The sequence below is a fragment of the Vanderwaltozyma polyspora genome, genomic scaffold (assembly GCF_000150035.1).
Source record: "Vanderwaltozyma polyspora DSM 70294 KpolScaffold1061 genomic scaffold, whole genome shotgun sequence".
Lineage (NCBI taxonomy): Eukaryota > Fungi > Ascomycota > Saccharomycetes > Saccharomycetales > Saccharomycetaceae > Vanderwaltozyma > Vanderwaltozyma polyspora.
The window spans coordinates 14,519-38,635 of record NW_001834671.1 but is presented as its reverse complement, the minus strand read 5'-3'; the positions used below and the strand labels follow the sequence as shown (position 1 = coordinate 38,635).

At 32.9% G+C, this 24,117-nt stretch overlaps 8 protein-coding genes and 1 non-coding gene across 9 annotated transcripts; 6 read left to right on the top strand and 3 right to left on the bottom strand.

Annotated features, from left to right (window-relative positions):
- Nucleotides 1–1,006: 1,006 nt before the first annotated feature.
- On the bottom strand, nucleotides 1,007–1,090 carry Kpol_1061trna2. The gene has a single exon. It is a non-coding gene; the product is annotated as a tRNA-Leu (tRNA).
- A 406-nt stretch (nucleotides 1,091–1,496) lies between these two features.
- Nucleotides 1,497–4,160, top strand: PRP6 (U4/U6-U5 snRNP complex subunit PRP6; the record flags this gene model as incomplete). The annotated part of the gene is made up of 1 exon (XM_001645398.1): nucleotides 1,497–4,160. One exon carries the CDS (start codon nucleotides 1,497–1,499, stop codon nucleotides 4,158–4,160), a length of 2,664 nt encoding a protein of 887 aa, XP_001645448.1.
- A 595-nt stretch (nucleotides 4,161–4,755) lies between these two features.
- On the top strand, nucleotides 4,756–6,957 carry LYS14 (Lys14p; the record flags this gene model as incomplete). Its single annotated transcript, XM_001645397.1, has 1 exon — nucleotides 4,756–6,957. The coding sequence occupies one exon, from the start codon at nucleotides 4,756–4,758 to the stop codon at nucleotides 6,955–6,957; it is 2,202 nt and encodes a 733-aa protein (XP_001645447.1).
- Nucleotides 6,958–7,484: 527 nt separating this feature from the next.
- MRH1 (Mrh1p) lies at nucleotides 7,485–8,450 on the bottom strand (the record flags this gene model as incomplete). Its single annotated transcript, XM_001645396.1, has 1 exon — nucleotides 7,485–8,450. The coding sequence occupies one exon, from the start codon at nucleotides 8,448–8,450 to the stop codon at nucleotides 7,485–7,487; it is 966 nt and encodes a 321-aa protein (XP_001645446.1).
- A 3,853-nt stretch (nucleotides 8,451–12,303) lies between these two features.
- On the top strand, nucleotides 12,304–13,311 carry Kpol_1061p9 (regucalcin; the record flags this gene model as incomplete). Its single annotated transcript, XM_001645395.1, has 1 exon — nucleotides 12,304–13,311. The coding sequence occupies one exon, from the start codon at nucleotides 12,304–12,306 to the stop codon at nucleotides 13,309–13,311; it is 1,008 nt and encodes a 335-aa protein (XP_001645445.1).
- Nucleotides 13,312–16,273: 2,962 nt separating this feature from the next.
- On the top strand, nucleotides 16,274–16,870 carry PST2 (flavodoxin-like fold family protein; the record flags this gene model as incomplete). The annotated part of the gene is made up of 1 exon (XM_001645394.1): nucleotides 16,274–16,870. The coding sequence occupies one exon, from the start codon at nucleotides 16,274–16,276 to the stop codon at nucleotides 16,868–16,870; it is 597 nt and encodes a 198-aa protein (XP_001645444.1).
- Nucleotides 16,871–17,200: 330 nt separating this feature from the next.
- Nucleotides 17,201–17,581, bottom strand: MIX14 (Mix14p; the record flags this gene model as incomplete). The annotated part of the gene is made up of 1 exon (XM_001645393.1): nucleotides 17,201–17,581. The coding sequence occupies one exon, from the start codon at nucleotides 17,579–17,581 to the stop codon at nucleotides 17,201–17,203; it is 381 nt and encodes a 126-aa protein (XP_001645443.1).
- A 292-nt stretch (nucleotides 17,582–17,873) lies between these two features.
- RAD28 (Rad28p) lies at nucleotides 17,874–19,229 on the top strand (the record flags this gene model as incomplete). The annotated part of the gene is made up of 1 exon (XM_001645392.1): nucleotides 17,874–19,229. The coding sequence occupies one exon, from the start codon at nucleotides 17,874–17,876 to the stop codon at nucleotides 19,227–19,229; it is 1,356 nt and encodes a 451-aa protein (XP_001645442.1).
- Nucleotides 19,230–21,103: 1,874 nt separating this feature from the next.
- On the top strand, nucleotides 21,104–24,010 carry REG1 (protein phosphatase regulator REG1; the record flags this gene model as incomplete). Its single annotated transcript, XM_001645391.1, has 1 exon — nucleotides 21,104–24,010. One exon carries the CDS (start codon nucleotides 21,104–21,106, stop codon nucleotides 24,008–24,010), a length of 2,907 nt encoding a protein of 968 aa, XP_001645441.1.
- Between the last annotated feature and the right edge of the window lie 107 nt (nucleotides 24,011–24,117).

Sequence of the window (24,117 nt, the reverse complement as noted above, 5' to 3'; positions counted from 1 at the left end):
CCCTTCTAAAAGCAATGTTAAATACTTTATAGACCAATGATAAGGAAGGAAAGAGGGAAGGAAGAACAAACTTGAATATGTTTTATTCTGAGTTCCAATCTTAAAAGAGATAGCAAATAATTTAACAGTGAAGGTATACAGATAGAGAGATAGAGAGATAGATTAATAGATAGATAGGGAGATGAATTAGTCCTTATTTTTTAGATGAAGCTTTTTAAAATGCCGTAATTCATGAAACTTATTCTATTACAATAAAGTGAATGTTATTTTCCTCTATTAATAATAATATTAATAATAGATGCCAATATTGAATTTGGGATTTAAATCATAGAAATGTATATATAATTGAATGAACTGATCTTTAATGACAATAGCAATACTGGTTTGAAAATAGTATTGAACCTTTTGACACAAAAAATTTCGTAATTTATACTCTACTAGCTGTCTGTTTGGTATCTTGCTTTACCTTGCACTAATGAAGTAAATGATAAAGTTATCAATATTTATATAATAGCAATGATCTCTGGATGAAAGCAGGTTAAAGTTCGCTTCACTCTAAATAGATACAATGCGATGTATAGAAAGTTACAATTCATTCGTTCAAGAAACCACCACCATTGTACTTCTTATTTCTTTTTAGTACCTTTACTTATTTAAGATGGTCAAAATTTAAAGCCTTGATTATCTTCTTGTTATATCACAAGTTCTGTAAATGGCTACATAACTTGTGATGGCTGTATTGACGTGCCAAAGAAAGTAGAGAAGTTACTTGATATAAAATATATCCTGAAAAAATAAATTAGTCTCATTTACCTTATTCTAAGATGTATAAATCAGTAAGGAACATGTTTCTGGATTAGATAGTAATTTAACTCGTTTGTATGTCAGCTCAAACAGATTTAAAATAAGGATAGGTTAAATAATTAATACCATATTATATAATAATGGTTGGTTATGTATGGTACAAAGAATCCAAAAACCAAAAAAAAAACTGATGGAAAAACTTTGAAGGATGCGAGGTTCGAACTCGCGCGGACAACCGTCCAACAGATCTTAAGTCTGCCGCCTTAGACCACTCGGCCAACCCTCCAATTGCTTGTTGTTTGTGTAGGAAATTCATTATACTCAAATACCTTTAGTTTTGGCATGTGATTTATTTTAAATTATTCCAGTTTAATGGTACTTTTGTAACATTTTATCAGAAATTAAAGTCTTTATTACAATTTTGGTAATATATATTCGTCTTCAGGTGGTTTTACTTTCTTCCTAAGTTCTCAACTATCGAATTAACTAAGCTACTGGCAGCTTTCACTGCTATTACTTTACAATTTTTGGCAAAAAAATGTAAAAATTAAAATTAAAGTCTGTTATTGAAAAATGTTAAACCTCATCGAGGTTAAAATGGGGATGTCTCTTAAATTGATAGGAGAATTATTATATTTCAGACCAATCCAATTGAGAAATTAGGATTATACACTTGGGCTTGAACTAGTGGGATGCAAAGACCAGCTTTTTTAGACCAGGATCCTCCTCCTGGTTATATTCCTGGTATTGGAAGAGGTGCTACAGGTTTCTCAACTAGAGGTGACAACAATAAAAAGATCCCTAAAAGATTACAAGGTGAAAATATAAGGACATCCAGTTATAACTTCAAGCAAAATGATATTAACGAAGATTTAGAGGCTGAAAAAATTTTTGGAGACATTGATTCAAAATTAGCTAAACGGAGTAGAGCATGGAATAAAAAAAATGAAGCTAGTAACAACCACAACAACGATAATAATAATGTTATTAATGTTATTAATTCTACTAAAATTTCAGGAAATTTTAACGACTTAAAACAATCTCTTTCGAACGTTACTGATGATCAATGGTTAAATATACCAGAAGCTGGTGACATTACAAAAAGGAACAAAAGGCAAAGACTGGAAGATCAACTATTAAGGAAATCTTATGCTGCTCCAGATACCCTACTGTCAAATCAGCTAAATCTTTCAAAATTGACTGAAGAAAGAGATAGACTTTTAGGAAGACAATTGGATTCTAGCTTAATGGATACAGGGTTTGAAGACAAGAAAAAAGATGATGTGGGAAAATATTTACAGGAACTGGACGGTATTGCACCAAATAATGATGAGACAAATGATGATAGTGTCAATAACATGCGTGTTATTTTACAATCTTATATTAAATCAGACAAACAACACCCTGAAGGATGGCTGGCTTCTGCAAGGCTAGAGGAAAGGGGTGGAAGAATTAAAGCGGCTAGGTCAATCATAGCAGATGGATCTAAATACTGTCCTAGAAGTGAGGATATTTGGCTGGAAAATATACGTTTAAATGAAATCGATAAATATTTATGCAAAACTTTAGTTGCCAAGGCTATTAGATTCAATCCGGACTCTTTGGCGCTATGGATTAAGGCGATTGATTTAGAAGATGAGACTATCAATAAGCAAAGAGTGGTAAGAAAAGCAATTCAAGAAATCTCAAATCAAGAAGAATTGTGGAAATTGGCGATAGAATATGAATCAGAAGATAATGAAAAGTTGAGAATTGCTTTAAAGGCGGTTCAGTTTGTTCCTAAGAGCATTTATCTTTGGAAGACATTAGTTAAATTTCAACCACATGATGATGCAAAGATTTCTCTTAATAAAGTCAAAACATTTCTACCCAACGAGCCTCAAGTACTAATCATGGCTGCTAACATCGAAGAAAAGTTTAATAAAAATTGTACTGTGGACACAATTGTTGACTTTTTAATAGACGGAATCAAAGAACTACAGGAAAATGGAACAACCCTCCCTTTATTAACTTGGATTAAAGAGGCCCAAAATTTAGGAAAAGAGCCAACTGCTAAATATACCTCTGAAGCAATAATAATAGCAGCTTTAATATCTGAAAGTGGAGATCTTTATTCCTCAGAAAACATACAACAAATCAAGAACTTAGAATCTACCAGTTCAAAAATAACTGTGTTAAAGTATCTTTTACAGCATAATCCAGGAAAATTATCTCTCTGGAAACTGTTATCAGATATTTGCTACACAGATAATAAATCATCTATTCTATTCGATGTCTTTCAATCCATACTATTTGAAGGCCACCAAGGGAGTGATGTACTTAAAGGATATCCTGTTTTAGCATTAATGTATTCAAAGGCTGTGTGGAAAAAAGATTGTGATGTTGATAGAGCAATTAAGATATTAGAACAAACCTTAACTATTCTACCAAAAAACCTTGATATTTGGTTAGCTAAAATAAAACTATTCTCTCGGTCCTCTAGGTTAGCAGAAGTTAGGTCGCTATTCGAAGATTCCATTCAAAAATTACCAGTTGATGAAGTTCCAAATATTGAAAGGTTATATTACAAGTATATTAGTTTTTTAAGGTATCAGAATGAAAACGAAAAGGCAATACAGTTACTAGAAAATGATTATATTCAAAAATTTAGCTCGAATCATAAATTTTACTTACAATTAGGACAAATATATGAAACTATTGGTGATATTGAAAGTAGCCGAAAATGGTTAAAATATGGGACTGAGAAAATTCCATCATGCCCAGCATTATGGGTTTCATTATCTAAATTAGATGAATGTAGTTTCAATAATTCAGTTAAGGCAAGGGCTGATTTGGATATGGCTATATTAAAAAATCCAAAGGAAGAACTGCTATTCCTTGCAAAGGCTCAGCTGGAAAAAAGACTGGGCAATGTTGAACAAGCCTCGTTAGTTGTGTCTCAAGGTTTAAAGCAATTATCTTCTAGTGCGGTACTATGGGTAGAGAAGATCAAATTATCAAACTCAAAGAAGCCAATATCCAAGAAAACCCTTTTCCAAGATGCTCTAAAGAATACCTCTAATAGTTACCTAACATTACTCGAAATAGGGATTTCATTTTATCAAGACCTACAATTCCAAACAGCATTAAAATGGCTACATAGAAGTACAAAGAGCAACCCTCGTTATGGTGACTCTTGGGTATGGTTAGCAAGATGTTACATAAAATTGAAGACCCCTATTAATTCGTGTAGAGAACAAATTGAAGAAGTAGAACCAACACATGGTCCAGAATGGATTAGTATCTCCAAAGATATTAATACTCAATATCTGAAACCATCAGATATCCTTGATAGACTATTACAAAAAAAATGTTAATCAAAATGATTGATCAAAATCATAGCGTTACTTTCTAAGAGTTCTTTAACCGAAAACTACAAACGATAAGGCCATTACTCTCTATAAGGAGTGAGTTTTAAGTTGTCAAAATCGCAATATCATATGAGTTAGGTCGGTTTCTGATCTCTTATCAACTATCTCTATCAGTGAATAGAAATGCCATCTTGCTTTTTCTTGACCTCATCGCACAGCATTAATAAGGATGGATCAAATCGAAATGCAATGAAAAAGTTTCCCGCATGAAAAAAAATTAAGTCAGCATTAATGAAAAATTTTCCAAAGGAATTTTAGAAATGACTATTGAAACTGATATTGTTAGTTTAAGTAAATGTGGCTATCAACCGCTAAAATTGTTTATTCAGTCGGTCATTTATAGTTTATCACTAAGTTAAGGTTTCCAAATCCTGCAACAATATTTTTTGTCAAGAGGAGGGGAAGCTGAAGAAATCAAACGTTATTAGTCAAGGTGTTGCTTAATCTAGTCATCGCCAGTCCAAGTTTTACTGATTATACATATTAATAATTTGGGAACCATAAGTTAGAACGGTAGATATATTGAAGATAGTTATGGAAAATGTTCGAAACTGAGGAAACGAGAAGTAATGATAGTAGAAGTAGCAGTGCTAATTCTGAGAAAAAGGATGTGAATGCTTCTTCTATCTATAGTAGTAACTCATCTATCTCAAGCGCAGATAAATTAGCTTCAAATCTTTTTCCGGAGCAGGGTAGTGCTGCTGATACTCCAAATTATGGTAACCTGGATTTAGAGTCTGTATCAAGCAATATTAGATATGTTTCTGGTCCATCGACTAATGCTAGTAGTCCTAATGACTATATTGCACCTTCATTGAAACCTAAAACTTCAGTAACATCAACTATTAAAGACTCAAAGGGTAATGTAGTTAAAAGAAAATATTCAAGAAATGGTTGTGCAGAATGTAAAAGGAGAAGAATGAAATGTGATGAGACTAAACCTACCTGTTGGCAATGTTCTCGTCTGAATCGTGAATGTGTTTATGTCTTGAATCCTAAAAACAAGAAAAGAAATGGTAAATCAACTGAAAATATTGTGGAAGAACATTGCTCTTCCACAGTCGTAACGCCTTCTAAGATAGAACTAAGAAATACTTACACTGATATACAGAAAAATGTACTAAATGTCAACGGTACTGTTAAACAAGGTATACAAGATGCATTTGGGAATCATAGTATAACATCTGAAGTATCTGGCTATGATGCAAGTCTATTGATCCAAAATCTAAATGATATTGTAAATATGAAACTTCATGACTCATTCCAGTTGAATGAAGATTTAAAGGATTTGGGTTCATTTGATTTAGAATTACCAGAACTAATCTCAAAGGAGGAAACTCTGAATTCCGTTCCTATATCATTCAATTCTAATAGCATAATTACATTTAACACCGATCTATCATCGTTGAAATTGGGTGATATCCATGAGAAATATTTAAAACTATTTTACTATGACTGCATGGATTCAATTGCACCATTTTTCCAAGATCAAGGTAATCCACTACGAGATATTTTGTTATCTTTTGCGAAGGGTGAATCATATCTCTTATCTGCTATATTGGCAGTCGGTGCATCAATTGAGCATAGAAAAACTGAAGATTTAGAAGATGAAAAAAACTATTGTCAATATCTATCTCATTGTCTAAGATGTCTTGATGAACAGTTTCAAAATGAATCTAATGTCATTAATAAAATAGAACCTATAATATTGACAGTGATAATGCTGGCCTGGGATTGTATATATACGATGAATTCACAATGGCGATCACATTTGAAAGGTATTATTGACCTTTTCAAGAAAATACATGAAGGTAATTCTTCTAAAGTATTGAATGTTGCAAAATGTTGGTTTAAAATTATGGAGACATTTGCTAGTATTAGTACAAATTTTGGTGGCTCACTGACATCAGACTGTGATATCGATTTAATTTTCAACCCCTATGATTATCAATACGTTGACTCCTTAAAGTACCTAGATATAATGACACCGCTAAATGAATTTAATCTGCTGAGAGGTCATAAAGAAGACTTTGATATAGTCATTAAAGAGGTAATGAAATCACTGAATAAATTGCAACGGATTAACAAAAGTAAGAATGAAAATGGTAAGATAATTGCTGGTGAATTGAGCAATTTGCCATTATCTTTTCAAAGAACCATTGTCAGCCCAGGCACAATGGTAGAAGAAGAACCTGGTGAGAGTTTGTCGTACTTTGCTACACAGAAAATATTGGTAGAGATTGATAGGCAGTTAGATTACGAATTTATTAATAAAAGTGGTATAATCCCTCTTGATAATCAGTCCCACCCAAGTAAAAGCCAAATAAAGGATAACGCTATTGATTTGGTTAAGTTACGAAACGGTGAAGAGATAGCAATTAGTTGGTATGATATTTCACACCAAACTCAAGTGTTATCTTATTTAATGATAGTTTTATTGAAATTACTAAACATAAGGAAAACTTCGCCAATAATACAGGAAGTGGTCAAACGTATAACTTCATTTTTTAAATTTTTGGATAGTGATGAACCACCAAAAAACCGCAGAACATGTTATTCCAATTTTGCTATTCTAATAGCAGGTCTAAATGCAAATGATGAAGAAACTAAAGATGTCATTAGGAATTATTACCACTTAAACAGTAGCACATTTTCTAGATTATCTGAACATAACCTACATAGGTTGGAGGAAGTTTGGGCAGGAAATAGCAACGCCGCGGAGCAAGATATCTTGACATGGTAAAGTTGGCCATGCAATTTTAAGGAACGACATTTGTAAAAATATAATGACAATTTATAGATTATGTAATTCTAATAAAGAAATATAAATTTCGAACATTCCCAATAAGTAATGCATTAAGACAATGACAAGACCCAATCTTTACCTTTTTTTGATTTTCTTAAAAGTNCAAACTAATACTTTATTATTAATGAGGTAACGTTAAGTAAATTTATAAAATTTTATTAATGATTATTTATTATGACATTGCATTGGGTATTATACAAAAATATCAAATATGATTTATATAAAAGGCATGATTCTTTTAATTTGTAAAACCGGGGAAACCAATTTATATAAATTCAATGGATAAGAAAAATTCCAGGACGATTATTAAGGGAAATAGTCTTATATGAACGACAATTGACAAACATTGATGACAAATATGGTGAAATTAAAAATGATTAGTAAATTTATTTTTATGAGATTTTAAATTTTTTATAATTCTAGTTGAAAAGATCAATAATATTCATTCAATCTTATCAATTAGATTATTTGTGAGACTTCTTAGACTTCTTAGATTTTGGAGACTTTGGAGACTTTGGTGACTTTGGAGATTTTGGAGATTTTGGAGAAGCTAAAGTAGATGGAGAACCAATCTTTGGAGAAGCTGGACTGGATAAAGCTTCGACATCCTTAGACTTCTTACCTTCGATTCTTTCAGCACCCATGTAACCACTGATGACAACGAAGATCAATGGTACGGCACACATCATCAATAAATCTAAGATACCGTAGAAAATATGTTCAGAATCTGGTTGCAAAACGTTACCACCTTCAGAGATACCGAAAGCAACTGGGTAAGTGAACCAGAAGAACATAATGATAGAGTAGAAGTAGATAAAGACTTTTCTTAAGTTGGCATCGTTCTTAGTCTTGATCAAGTTGTTAGTAGTAGTCATAACGGAGATGGAACAGACAATGGCACCAGCGATACCGAAGACGTAGTAACCCCATTTATAAGTAGAATGGATCAAAGAAGCAATCAACCAACAGACGACGAAAACTTCAACCATAGCAACGTTGAAAGCCATGTGTAACCATGGGGTGTTACCTAAGATAGAAGCTTGAATAATTGGCCATGGGAAAGCCAAGAACCAACCAATGTATCTAGCGTAGAAAATTTGTCTGTAACCTGGGTGTTCAACTTGAGTGCTAGTTCTGACGTGGTTGAATTCAGCTCTGATTGGAGTCCAACCCAAGTTAGAAGCCATGGTGAAATAAGCAATGGACATGAAGAACATTGGGGCAATAGCAGTGTAATAGTATTTTCTTTCGGTAACTGGTTTTCTGAACATTAAAGCAATTAATAATAGGGCAAAGAACATGAAAACACAGAATGCTGAGAATAACCAATCAGAACCTCTGTTGGTGATGTGGAAATCAGCACCAGTTGGAGGGTTGATTCTGATGGCTTGGTTACCACCTCTCTTCATTAAGTCTACGAAATCAGACATCTCTTTTTAAATTATGGTATTTGCTGACGCAAGGTTTGTTTCGGAGAATTTAAACAAAAAAGTTAGTAGGAAGAGTAGATGAGATAATACTAATAAATAAATATTTTTGAAGAAAGGTTGAAGTGAGAAAGGAAAGAAATTTAGAAAAGGTATTGAAATTGAAATAAGAGGATATTTATATTTAGAGAGCTGTTCAGTTTGGGAATTGAAAAGTTAATTAGGAATTGATGAAAAAAAAAATTTTTTCTTAGAGTTATCCAATGCATTGATAGAAGGGTAGAAACTATTAGCTTAGTAAGTACTTTCTTGATAACAAAAAAAGTTTTATCTTATTTCATTTTATTGTTTTTCCCTTGTTGTGCTTCAATACTAGTGTGGTTCATTCATTTTTATCTTTAGTTATTCCTTGCTTTGCATTTTTACAACTTTCGATGTATAATGGACAAGAGAAATTACTGTATAAGGGACGATTTTATAACATAAACAAATAATACCCTCAAAACCTTAAGCTCGGGATGGGTGTGCATGTTCATGCCTTTCACTCTGTATGTGCTGGATAAATTGTAACAAACTTTGGATGAATTATTGCTGAAAGCAATAATTCATCTAAAATTTAAAAGAATACAATATACAACGCAAAGAGAGAGGTGGAAACGGACAAGGATGATGTATCATCCATTGCCTTGGTTCGATGCCAGGTAACTAGAGTGTAGAAAGAGTATCAGAAAAGCTTTCAATTACTCAGTAAGGTCAAGTAGCCGAGAGAAATATAATTTAAGAGTTCCAAGTTTCGAACAGTAATGTAATGCAAACAATTGTTACGTCGAGTCGAGTTAAGTCAAGTTAAGTCAAGTCAATTGAAGTGAAGGGAAGTGAAAAGAAGAGATGAGGTAAAAACAAAACAGGTTAAAAATGTTATAACGTCATTGTAAAATAGCGGTAGGAGATGAGAAATAACCGTAAACAGCTTCGGTTTCCAAAATTGGTATGTGTTTCTGGAAACGGATAAGCAACAACAACTGGGTGTCCGAAAATGGGAACCGGTAAACAAAAACCAAAGAGTAGCAAATGCCCGATATGGAAGTACCTGGGTACTGAAACATAACGCTAAGTAACTCTGAGTGTTCAAGTAACCCCTGTCGGAAAAATAGAATAGAGCAAAAAATGTATACAAAATTGTTCGTTTGGGAGACAAGACAATTTGTGATGAGAAAAGACAGCAAGTAAGCACGTACGCACCAGTGGTTCAGTTCAGTTCAGTCGAGTTTGCTCTTGTACAGTTCAACTAAAGTTAACTTAGTACAATTCAATTGTAATAAAATAAAGAAGGCAATTATGAGAATAAGATATTATATGATATGATATGTGTGGTAGAAACCGCTTGTTGAAATCAGACAAGGCCAAGAAATCAGGTAGAGATTGAAGAAAGATAAAGATATCTCTTATGGTATTGTTACGGGTTTACCCAAGGACAGTGCAATGAGAGAAAGATGTTTAGGTTAAACTCGGTGTTTGATAGCATACCATCCAAGAGGTGTGTGTTCTTGGTCCAAGTGTTCTATTAAATTTCAGCTGGTGATGGTGGTATTATGTTATTACATTGAATAAAATATATATGTATTGTAAATTTGTATTATACAACAAGACTGTGAGAATACAATGAATGACAAAGAGTTTCTTTTATCTCTTTCTCTCTCAATTTCTTCCTCTATCTCTTTCTGCTAGGAAAAAATGGAATGAATGAGATACGGCTCCCGAGAGAAATTGCCTCACGACAGTTTCTGATATCGGTTGGTGTGGTTGACTTTTAAAATAATAGTGATAATATCACATCGACTATAACGATAATGAAAAATATACAAGAAACATTATACTAGTTTGGTATTTGCTATTACTTTTAGCCAAATCCGAATTAACAATACAGATATGAAATGTAGTCAGGAGAGTAGAATTTAGTTTTTGTTTAGGTTTTATTTTCTCCCGAGTGAAAGGGGAGAACACCGACAGATTGGTTGATTGATTAATCAACATTTCTAATCTTTTTGAGTAAGAGTACTTTGGTCAGCATCAGTACAAAAGAAAGGAAAATTTGATGAAATGTGTATTAAAATTGGAGATCCGGGTAGATGAGTATCATCAGTACGGTTCTACCGTTATTTTTTGTATCTTGGGTAATTTTCAAGTGAGATGTGAGATGTGTGAGATTTATTTACTGTTATCAAATGCAATGAGATGAGGTTATCAAGTATGGTTGTGTAAATAAAAAAGTATATATTGTTGTATTGTTAATGTTAGTATTGATGCTGATGCTGATGCTGCTGATGCTGATGCTGCTGATGTTGATGTGTTAGGTCTCGTTTGGGGGGCCAAGGCTATATTATATTTCATTATACTTGTATGTATTTTGTTGGAAAGTAAGTGATTGTTTGATGGTTTCTTATTCAGATCGATATTCCTTAAAAACCCAAATCTTGCAAACGTTACAAGTTTATAATAAAAATGGGTAATTGGAAGGCGTGGAAAAGAAACAAAAAAAGGTCTTACATGATGAATTCATAAGTACACTGAGTTTATAATTTACAAATGTGTCTATATGTCTATCCTTCCATACACAAGATATAGAAATTATATTTTGTTAGTTCACGTGAATTTCACGTGTACAGATCTTGATTTCGTCTTTTCTTTTTATAATGAAAGGAAGTTATTAATTTATTCCAACTTCAAAAAGAAACACCTCAAATATACAAAATATTTAAATACATGCATTCAAGTACTGATCAACCCTTTTTTATTTTACCACATGCTTATGCTTGTACTTTTAAATAAGAACACTCACACTTATTATATGCACCTTCAAAATCAGAATCAAATCAAATCAAATCAATTCAGAATCAATTCAATTCAATCCAATTCAATTCAATTCAATTCAAGGCAAACCAAACTAAACTAAACTAAACTAAACTAAACTAAACTAAACTAAACTAAACTAAACTAAACTAATTTGTGAAACGTCTTAAAACGTAATCGATTTGGCTATCCACGTCTTGGCAACAACAAGAACCAATCAATTGATTGATCTTGAAAGAAAACTGTTGATGGTGTATCAGCTCACATCCGCCACACCTCTTCATCAATTGTCAAATTGGTTTCATATCAACTTTGATTCTCAATCCACACTTTCTGATTTGTTGAACAAAATAACTTATCACACCGTTTTTAAATTAGGTAGTCGACTACTTGCTTAGTAACTCACAGTCTTGCAACAAACCCGTAATTAATAGCCTCCTTCGAAATGGAATATGCTGAATACTTCGACTTGTTCCCAACCTTTTCTCGAAGTAATGGTGCATTTTTAATTTTTTTTTCAATTACTACGATTAATCTTATGACGTACTACGCATTTTTTACATCTATTGCTGCTATATAAAGCTTACGATTAATACCGCTCCCTCCTTCTGCCTCCAATACATTATAACGAAAACAATTTCGATCACTCGATCTGGTTCGAAATTCAGGCAACTGGCTGCATTACATTAGCAACTAACTTGTTGTATCCTGGGGAAACTAAAGAGGTTGTGGTGGTTATATCATACTCTATCGACAGTAATATATATATATAAGGTTAGATCTTTCTTTTCCAATTGATTGTGGGGTCATTCTGATATTGAATACCTTTCTCAAGTTTTTTTTATTCAGTTTTAATCAATTCTATCTAATCAAGATTAAAACCTGTTTCGGTGGAAATATAAAACCCCTATTCTTTCTTATATTGAATATAGCTTATTTTCTACTATATCTATTTATTACTAAAAGTATCGAATACTAATATCACACTCGTATATATATATACACTATGTCTGTAGCTGATTACTCTCAATTGCCAATTTTTTACCATGACAAGACTGCAAAACTGTCAGAAGGTGTATCTGTTTACCATGATATGTTGTTTTGGGTTGATATCTTTAAAGCTGAGATTCATACTTTAGACAATATCGACAAGGTAGAAGGTCACCGTATGTTCAAGATCACCCCAGAAACCTATGATGGTGAATATCCTTTCACCAAATTCAATTGCAAAGAATCTGTTGGTGTGGTGTTCCCAATTGATAAAACCTCTGCTATGTTTGGTTCTCGTTTCGGTATTGGTAAGATTGATTTAAATACTGGTAAATGGAAGTATTTGGTTACTTATGATCAATGTAAAGATTTGACTTATGATCGTTTCTCTCGTTTGAGATCAAATGATGGTAATGTTTCTCCATGTGGTAAATTCATTTTAATGGGTTTGATGAACTCATTTGAGTTCCAAGTTACCGATGAAGGTTGTATTTTACTCTACGACATTGAAAAAAATGCTTTGACAATGTTTTATGATCACATTAAAATTCCAAATTCAATCCATTGGGATGGTAAGAATAATGATATTGTTTATATCACAGATTCTTTGAATTTTGTTATTTGGAAATATAATCACAAGACTCAAGAGAAACAATTATTGATCGATTTTATTAATAACGGTTCTAATAAGGGATTCGCATCACCAGAACCTGATGGAAGTATCGTTGATTACCATACTAATGTTATTTATGTATCTGTCTGGTCAACATCAAAAGTTCAAGCCTACGATTTGGAGACAGGTAATTTATTGCAACAATTTAAAATACCTCAAGCTAGAGCTTCATGTTGTTGTATTTACAAGGAAGATATTATTGTTACTACTGCTAATTTGAATATTGAGCATCCAACAAATCAAGCTGATCCAATTGGTGGTGCCCTTTATAGAATACCAAATGGTAGAATTCATCCTACTGGTGATAAACCAAATCACGATGACTCTAAAGTTGTGCCAGTTTTAAATTAATGACTATATGAGAGACGACTAATTACAATAAGAAAAGAACCCAAAATAAAATAGTTGAGCGAACAAATGAACTATGAAGGCAATTAAATGAATTCAAAAGGTTACGTTTTTTGGTTTTTGCATTTTTTTAAAATAAGGAATTGGTAAAGGAGGAATACTTAATTACTCCCCCTTTCTTCATACTAATTAACTGATAAAAAAAACTCAATGCTGTTAACAATACCTATTTGAATTTGTGGTGCTTATTATATTTATTTATTCTCCTCATACTAAGAACTTCTATTAAATTAGACCAAATTAGACCAAATTAGATTAAATTCAATTAAATTAAATTTGTATATAGTTTGTAAGTAAGTAACGGAACCTAGCTAATCTCATGAATAAGAAAGGTAAATGAGAGAGATTTAATCTCTCTCTTGTCTATGATTTCTTCTTGGTTAACTGTTACGTAGCACACAGTAGAATCTTCCAGAATCAGCTAACCAATGAATCAATCGATGGGATGGGACATGCAATAGCTAACATAGCTTCTACTTGGGAAAAAAAGACGAACGTAAGATAGTACGATGTATTATGGAGCGTGGGTGAGCATACGAACAGTATACAATAAATATATAGAAGAGCATGGAAATAGTGTTTCTTTTCCTTTTACATAAATATCGTCTAATAAAAGTAATTAGTATGTTTGGAATAAGGTATAATATTATAATTCAATGCCACCATATCCCGTCCCCCTCCCGCTTCCCCTTTTACCTCCCTTTAGTACCACTTTACTCCCTCACTCATTGCAGTTCGTCGAGAGATCAGACTTCTCAGTTTTGAAGATATCTATCTGTATCTTGTACCAGTTTCTTCAGAGGTATCAAGTTCAATTGCAATTGACAAAGTGAATACATCATTATACATTATCAAGATTGTACGTAGTTTATCATTTTAGAAAATTATCGTTACTATTACCATAAAAAAATAAGAAAAGCAGTTCGATAATTAATCAAGATAAAAGAAACGTAAAGAGAGAGAGACACACACACACATGCACAAGCTTGTCTCTTCCTTCCACGTTACGTTACATCACGTACCAACTCTTTTGTAATACCACTACAAATAACTAACTAACCTTTAAATTAAAATTAGAAATAATTTTAATTATAACAAGTAGGTCTGGTCTGAAATTCAATCCCTTGTTTTCCAGTAATCCTATCCTCAATTGCCGTCTCTCTGCCACACCACTATCTCTCTTTCTCCTTGTCCCCCCCCTTCCTCTTCCCCACCACATCTTCTCTAATCCAGCTCGAAAGTGGAATTGAATTAAAAGTGTGTGTTGGTAATTAATACAACAATTATTTTTTAATCAAATGCACTGCCGTCTCCCCCTATATACAATCCCATGCCATCTACCTCTCTCAAGACATACAATTACATTACATTACAAACAAACAAACGTAACATCTTGTAAGAATATCCCACATTAAAACACTACAACAACGGCATCTTGGGATTAAACTTGAATAAAAAAAAAATATCGAAATTCTAAACGTAGATTAAATTTCGAACTAGATTAAGAATAAGAACAGGCAAGACATGATGATGATGAACTGGGCACACTCTAGAGGAGAGAGAGAGAGACATACACACACACACAAACAGACCTAATACCATATAACTAATAACCCAGTTATTGGTCCTCTTCTGCATTTCAATCCACTTCCACAGAAGCAAATTGAATTTAAAATAATAAACCATAGACCCATATATAGTTCAACTTACCTTACCTTACCCCCTTGTTTGACACTAAGAAACATCAAAAGGAACCTATCCGAATCAACACTTTCCTAACAAAAGGTAAGGTGCTAATGGTGGATGTTAAGAGTTTCCTTGTTGCTGTGCATACTGTAAGGCTTAAATTTAATTGAATTGAATTGGATTTAGTTTTGTTTTGTCTTTTTGATTTCTACTCCCTACTGCAATAACGTAACGTAACGTAACGTAACGTAACATAGCATAACATAACATAAAATAAAATAAAATAAAATAAAATAAAACATCGTTCGAAGTATTACTTCCACTGCTTCCTTCAGATTACAGCTACAGTCTGGTGAAATCAGTATATGGAATACGTGGATAACAAGCCTCAAATGTAAAAGCAACCTTTTTTCCCTTCAGTCTCATTTCTTATAACAAACCCACCACACACAATCTTGGTAATTACTGTTACAAGCAACTGAATAATTGATATTTGTCAAGAAAGTGTACAGACAGTACAGTACCAGTGCAGACAAGAGCATTAAGTGCAAACTGGGTTCGATTGGATTTTAACTATTGTAATTTTTATTTTCTTCTTTGCTCAAGTATTGTCCATCTACATAGCACAGCATAGAGCGTGTTAGGCTGGACGTCAAGTAAAGTTCTCTCTCTCTCTTCTCTCTCTTCTTTTCTACCCAAGAAAGTTTCATCTCATTTGATTATTCCTTTACTAAAGGTTGAAGTAGTTTTGTCGATACTCACGGGTTGATTACTGGAATACATGGATAGATGAATGAAAGAAAGAAAGGAAAAAAAAAAAACTTTATTTGAATTTATTTGTTAGTAGTTAGTAAAATATTAATAATTTTTATTAATTAATTCAGTAGTTCAATTCGGTTGGGTCTTAGATGTCTAAATGGTTTGGCATTTCGAAAGTAGGGAGGCAGATAGAAGAAGATTGCAAAACCCCTGGAAGAAAATATTTTTGCAATTACTTGATGAATATATATATATATATAAGTAGACTGATATACAAGTGAAAAAATTATTTATGATTGTATTCTTATCAACTATCTCTTGTTCAGTTGTATTTGTTACATATTTTTTTCTTTTCTTTATTAATTCTTATTTTTTGCTCAGAAAACCAGGTCAATTATTCAGTTCTTATCAATTGGTTAATTAACTTAAACACATATTAAACAAGAAAATACATTCAAAAATGCCAAAGGTTGCTATTATCATTTACACTTTATACGGTCACGTTGCCATCACTGCCGAAGCTGAAAAGAGAGGTATTGAAGCTGCTGGTGGTCATGCTGACATCTTCCAAGTTGCTGAAACTTTATCCCCAGAAGTCGTTAAGGCTTTAGGTGGTCAACCAAAGCCAGACTACCCAATTGCTTCTTCTGAAACTTTGCAACAATACGATGCTTTCTTGTTTGGTATCCCAACCAGATTCGGTAACTTCCCAGGTCAATGGAAGGCTTTCTGGGATCACACTGGTGGTCTATGGGCTAAGGGTGCTTTGCATGGTAAGCCAGCTGGTATCTTCGTTTCTACCGGTACTGGTGGTGGTAACGAATCTACTGCTATGAATGCTTTGTCTACCTTGGTTCACCACGGTATGATCTACATTCCATTGGGTTACAAGAACGCTTTCGCTGAATTGTCTAACATCCAAGAAGTTCACGGTGGTTCTCCATGGGGTGCTGGTACTTTGGCTGGTGCTGATGGTTCCAGACAACCAACCAAGTTGGAATTGTCTATTCACGAAACTCAAGGTAAGACTTTTTACGAAACCATCCAAAGATTTTAAGTGTCACCAATTGACTTTAACGGTATGAGGCCCTAATTGGGTTAAATATTTTATATATCTTTTGTTGTAACTAGAATTTTTTATGATTTTTGAATTTATTTCATGTTATATATATATAGATTATATATGTAAAGAGATTTCAAATAGTTGAAAATATAATAAATATTGGACTTCTATCCAATCAATTGTTTTTGGGTTATCCAGATTATTTTTTTCGAGGAAGAGAGAGAAGAGAGGATAGCGAACAAATAAAATTGGAATATGTATAAAAATCTATATAGGAATTATTAACAGGTGAATATATATATGTATATATATAATTGCTATAGATCATTTCGAAGATTCCTTTGAACCATTTTCAAGAGAACGAATTTTCATCTCGTTGATGGCTAATTTGTTTCCTTCAACTTGCTTGAATGCACAATCTCTTAATTGATTAAGTAAAGGAGTACATTGTTCATTAATTGTCCTCGATTCCATATTAGCTCTAATACAAGTTTCATAGTTTTTCATCAGATCACCACAATTCTTCATAATCTTCTGAAGACTAGGAACCTCCGTTCTAATACACTCACTTAATTGAACTTGATAGGTTCGACAATTAGAAAATTCTTGATTAGGTTGACTGATGCACTTATGATAATTGATGAATTGTTCAGGACAATTAGCTGCCACATCTTCCATTATAATCTCATCTAGTACCCCAGACATGACTTAAGATATACTTTAGCTTCACTTAGTAATTAGTCCCTCTGGATATGAACCTTTAATTCGAATATTAAAACTACTCTTTAAATAAAGTTTCCATTTCGTTTTAACTTTGTCTATATATATATATATATATGTTTTTTTAATGTTTTTTAATCATTTCTTTAATTTCGGAAACCTTATTTGTATGGTTATCTAATGACGAACTTTACATTTAAAACGTTAATTCAATAATGAAAAGTAAATAAGATGTAAAAAAGTATTGAGTTTATAGGACCACAATACTGTTTAATGGATGAACTATACACTGTTGCAATATAAATTGGGGAGAATCAACAATTCAGAATTAGTAAACCTTACAAGATTACGAGAATTAGAAAGAATTGTTGAATCATCAACACCAAAGATATATAATTACCATAAAAAATCTGAATTGTATGGAGCCATAACTTGTCTGGATATTGATAATGGAGGTGAATTCTATTTGGGAGCTACAAACAACGGTTCTATTTCTTTGTGGGGGTTTAATGAAAGGTTAGAGGTAAACTATGATAGTAATGGATCCAAGATTTATGATTTAGTGAATAAAAGACTAAATTATGCTAAGAGGAGTACCGATGAGGAGATAGATATTAGTAATGCACAGTTGGATTCAAGGAAAAGAGCTAGACAGGATGAAGCTGATATGAAATTGGTCCATAGTTTTGAAACTAGTCGGAATAAATATAGAATGTACAGGAAATCTAATAACACACATTCAGTACAGCGGAAAGAAGAACCTTCACAGGAGGAAGATTCTTTGGAATCGCACAAGTATAGCATTAGAACACTGAAATGGTATAAGGACGACAATGGGATGTTTTTCACTGGATCTTATGATAATAGTGTCAAAATTTGGAACACAAATGAATTTGTGCCTGTTCAAGATATTAAGCTAGAACATAAAGTGAATCAGATTGATTGTAGTTACCAAGGAACAAATATGCTAGTTGTAGCTACAGATGATTATCATCCAAGATTAATTGATTTGAACAACATGAATCTCGGGTTAACATCATTGGGAAATGCCAATAATAGTGAGATGAAATCTCCTATATTATGTTGTAAATTTAACCCACAAAGGACAAATATAGTAGCCACGGGAGATGAAAATGGACAGGTTAAATTATGGGATTTAAGAAAAAGCAATAGACAGCTATTAGAATTGAAAGATACGATTTCAGGGAATGCACATTTACGAGGATGTAATGATATTGAGTGGGATGAAACTGGTCGAGAAATAGTTACAGTTGGACTTGATGGCAAGATCAAAAAATGGACACCATTCAGCGACTTAAATTCGATGATATCATTACAACTTGGAGATACAGATATTATGCGGAACAGATATACGTATCGGACATCACAGAGGTTAATTTGGTATGGGGATTATATACTATTAAATACTGACAATAATGAGATTACCATATTTGAAACGATTGAAGGTAAGCAATGGAATAAAATCAAGAATCCGCAAGAACAGTTCAAAAAAATAACAAAGAAAGATAAATCTGCACAAATCAATGCATTTTCAATTCAGCGAAATCCAACCAATTCTAATGGAACAAGATTATTACTAGCCACCTCCAATTGTATATTAGAATACCCATAACTGCATAAAGATAAATAGCCCCAAAAACAAACAAACAAGCCAGTAATAGCGACCCAGTTTAAATTCCAACAGATCCGATCCGATCACATTATATAAATGGATAATACGACCAAGTCTCCATCAAGTTTTGTATGTAATGTGTTTCTGTCACTGTCACTGTCACGGTGACCGTGACCTAAATGCGCCTGCATCTTCAACCAATCCACACGTGATCTACATTGCATGACAAGAATTTATAGGGGGTAGGGGTTATGGGGGGGGGGATCACGAAGACAAGAGAAGAGAACCAAAACACATCACGTGACTAGCAATTACCCAGACAATCACCAGAGACGAAATCAACCATTTCCTTCCATTCTCCCCTTTTGCGCACGGGGGTTTCTCTCTGTCTCCCAGCAAAAACTTTTTTTTGACCCACTCTCACAATCAGAGTTATTATGTCGTAAACAACGATACAGATGATGGTGGTGATGGTGATAATTTATTGGAAATGTAATTGTAAATGTAAAATTAATTAATGTTAAAGTATCAAAAGAAAACTATTAAAATTTCGATATAATATCCAAACTAACATTGGTTTTATAAACTATTTCACACTCTTGTTTTCTTTATCATTATAGTCATTATTGGATACAGTTGAATAATCGTTTATGGGATTTGTGGAATTATTGTTTATTTGTAATTTTAATTTTAATTTTATTAATTTTTTTTTTTAATTTTTTATTTGACCTTTATATATTTCAAAATTCTATACTATTTTTGAGGTGGGATACAGTTTCTATTTAAATTAGAGAGAGTGTATTGGATTGATTAGGTTCAGGAGTGTAGATTGTGGTGATCCATTAAATATATATATATATATATTATATATATATATTTTTTTGATATATATATATATTCCCTTTTTTTTTCTTTTGGAGTTTCTATAGAGCTAAAGAAAGAAAGAAATAGTGAAGAGTAAAAGTGAAGAGTAAGAACCAAACTAATAAATATAACCTGCACAGGTAGAAAGTGTGAGTGACCCGAGAACTTCAATAGAGTTTCAGATTTATAACAAGATTGACAATAGTATAGGTTTTATATATATTTGTCAAGACATACACTAATAGTATTGATTCCCTTATCCTTCTCCCTCCCTCTTTAAGACTTCCTTAACAAGGGATTATTCATATACTTTCATCGATACTAGTCTCTATCATATACTAGTTTCTGTAACTGTGGTTCATTCTTTTATAAAGATACCCTTCCTTTGATTGTTGTTGTTTTCTTTAAGATATTCGATATTCTTTAAGTTAGGAGAGGAGCTAAAGAAAAAGTTCTGTTTTTTTTTCTTTAACAGTATTTTTTGTTTCCGTATACCACTTTATTGAAATCGATCCTTAGACTCCTGAAAGACCTGATATTTCCTATTTTTTAGGTTTTGTTGTCTTCTTTATTATATTCGGTTTCTTTTTTCTTTTAATCACAAGAATCTAAACTTCCCACTAGGACTTATTTCACAAAGTTCATTAAAGATTCAACAAGATAAACTAAATTAGAATTCAGCAAGAAAAGCATACACCTGTCTGGATTCTTCTATTAATATTCATTAACCTTCGGAGATAATTTATTTCAGGGACTTTCTTTCAAGATCATCGTCCCAAGGAAATCTTTATTTGTGGTAATATTGACAAAAATTCTTTTTAACATTATAACAACAAAATATTAATTAAGATATATCACTGATTACCTGGATTTTACTTTTACCTTATTTTTTTTTTTGGCATAATTCGTGATATTTTACTAGTACCTGATTTTTTGACTAGTTAAAATCATTAAACCATCATAATATCGGAAAAGTTCATTAGAACTTTAAATAAAGACAGGGAATCATAATGTCAAATAATTTAGCCGCTTTTTTCGCAGATAGAAGCAGGTCCCCACTCAGTGGCAGCTCTTCACCTTTACAACGTAATGATATCGATGATGAAGATATGGGACCCTCCATATCAATGGCTGTTACAGCAGACAATGACGACGCCTTCGAAAAGGGTTCGTTTAATTTGAAAAGAACAAGATCAATGGGATTACTAAACAAATTTATCGACCCTACTAAAAAACTATTAGAATCGGATCAGAATCAAGATTTGACAAGTGGTGACAATTCTAATACTAGCAATAATTATAACATCAATACTTCTAATTCAATAACAAAGGATAGTACAAATGCAGGAATACAAGATATAAATACAAATACCACTACAATTACAACAAATACATCGAATACACACACTACAAGTTTATTGAATGAAAAAACAGAAAACGAAAATCCAATGATTAATGATAATACTAATGATATGTATAATAATGAGAATGACGAGTCTGATGAATATGATGCATATGACGAAGACGATTACGATGATGATGACGAAGATGTTGAAATGAATGATTTAGTAAGATTTTCCCATTCTGCTTCAGTTTCCCCTCCCGCAGCTGATAATGATAATTTATTGATTCCGCAAGATGATAATGACGTCATGAGAGAACCACAGACTCATGTAGACTATTTATCTCATCACTGGAATGAATCGGAAATTTCAAACTCTTGGAAATATATCATTCTTAAGAAAAAGAAAAGAGATGTCATTGATTCAGTAAATTCTGCAAGATTAGAAAATGCATCATGGAGAACCTGGGCAAAAGCAAGAAATAACTTGAAAACTGTATCGCCAGAGATAGTTAACTGGTCAAAGGATTCTGATGTCACTTGGCTATACGGCCCAGTTGTAAGTGAATCATCTCAAGAAAATTTAGACGATCCAATGAGCGGTGGTAATCAACTTCCAGATAATGCTAATATACAGTTAGGTTACGGTTCAGATGATGAAACTTCTAAAAGATTAACAACTATTTCCACTAAAAATAAAGCTACCAACCAATTTGTTCCAAAACCAATTTTAAAGAAACGTACAGTGACAGAAATTATAGAAGAAAACTCCCAATGGAGATTAAATGAAGTAAGAAGACATATGAGTGAAATGAGACATGCAAATGTAGTTATGGATCCGTACGGATATTCAAGAAATGTACATACTGATGAATACAATGACTACAAAGCTCTAGCAGGCAAAATCAATGCTCAATATTATTCACATAGACGTCCAGATAATTCACAACAAATAGGGGGTAATTCAAATGACACGAATGAAAATGATGTTTCAAATGTAAATTTTGCCACTGGACAATCCTTAATCTCAAATAGTGCTGAAAATTTAAGCGACAAGGGTGTTTATCCAGTTAAAAGCAAAAGTAATTCCTCAATGTCATCGAACAGCTCAACATCTATTCTACTAAATGATGATGTTATTCAAATAAGGAGTGAGACAGAAATTAAACCTCCATTATTATCCATTTTAGCTAATGGTAATGGAACCTCAAGATCAAATAAATCAGGAGTTAATAGACATATTCATTTTAATGACAGAGTTGAGCAGTGTATGGCAATTAAGTATCAGAAAACTGATACTATTTCATCAGTAGATGGTTCCTCCGATGAAGATTCAAAGGATCTGCGACGTTATGGGCAAGGGGGTTATCTATCAAGTGACAGTAATGATTTTTATAATCAATCTGATAGTGAAAGTAACTCTGGAAATTCCTTAGCCTCTTCTGATGACGAAAATGATGGAGGTGGTTTATTCATTAGTGCAAGGTTTTCAAGAAGACTAGATTCAAGTATACACTCTCCTGTTACAGACACTTCGTCCTTAGGGTCCACCAGTACTGGTAGATCATTGCATCCTATTATCAAGTTGCTACCGGCAACAACCTTAAATTATGGATCCGATGAAGAATCCGAAAATAGCGATTATGATAGTTATGGTAATGCTGTATCTCACAACGTGAATACCTACAGAGGTTACGATTACATGTATGATTACAATTCTGTTTACACTGGTGATACTTCTAATTTCTTACCTGTTGATCATGCTGGAATAGAGGACATCCCAGAAGGAATCGACTTACAAACTTCAATGGAAGATGATGGTCAAGGCTATGACTATTCTCAAATGATGATTCCTCCTAAAGTTGATCATCAAGTTTTGAGCGCGCCACAAAGTTATGATGTAGATGAATTTATGTATGATGACAATAATTCAGTATATTCAGCGACTGACAGCGATGAACAATTTATTGAACACTCCCACGATCAAAGCAGCGGAGATAACGATGAAGAATCAGCCGATGAAGAGCATGATTATAATGGCCTAGAATTAAAGCGAACTTTATCATTAGGTAAGACAAGCTCATCGAATTCATTGAAGGAACTAGCAAGTAGGGGCTCTACCTCCTCACTAGTAAGTTTAGGGGCTACTCATAGTTTTATAACAGGTAAGGTTTTGACTCCTCATAATAGCAATCCTCCTGACTTCATTAATCATCAGCCTTCAAATCAAAGTATCAGCCAACGTAAGCCATCCACGAACAATTTTATATTTGATTCAGATACTGAGGACGAAGATAGTACTGACATACATAACGAAAGTACACCTTCCCTGGTAACTAATTGTTCAGTTAATCCTACCACAAGTTCTGTTCTTAAACCATCGCATATTTCAGGATTTAAACAACCAGAGGTTTTGAAATCGTTTCGAATCCCAAGTAGCACATCTTCACAAGCAGAAGTAGGATCTAGCGATGTAGCTATAAATGGATATTTTTCGCCAAGGAACGACTCATTAAAATCGGTGGTCTCAAAAAAGGGATTGATTGAAAGGACATCATCTAACGATTCGCAGTGAATTTAAATTTTGAAGAGTAATATGAAGAATTGTAAATAGTTTTTTTCAAAAGAAAGTGAATTTTTATTGCATATGCTACTGCATTTTTATTGGTACTTACATTCATA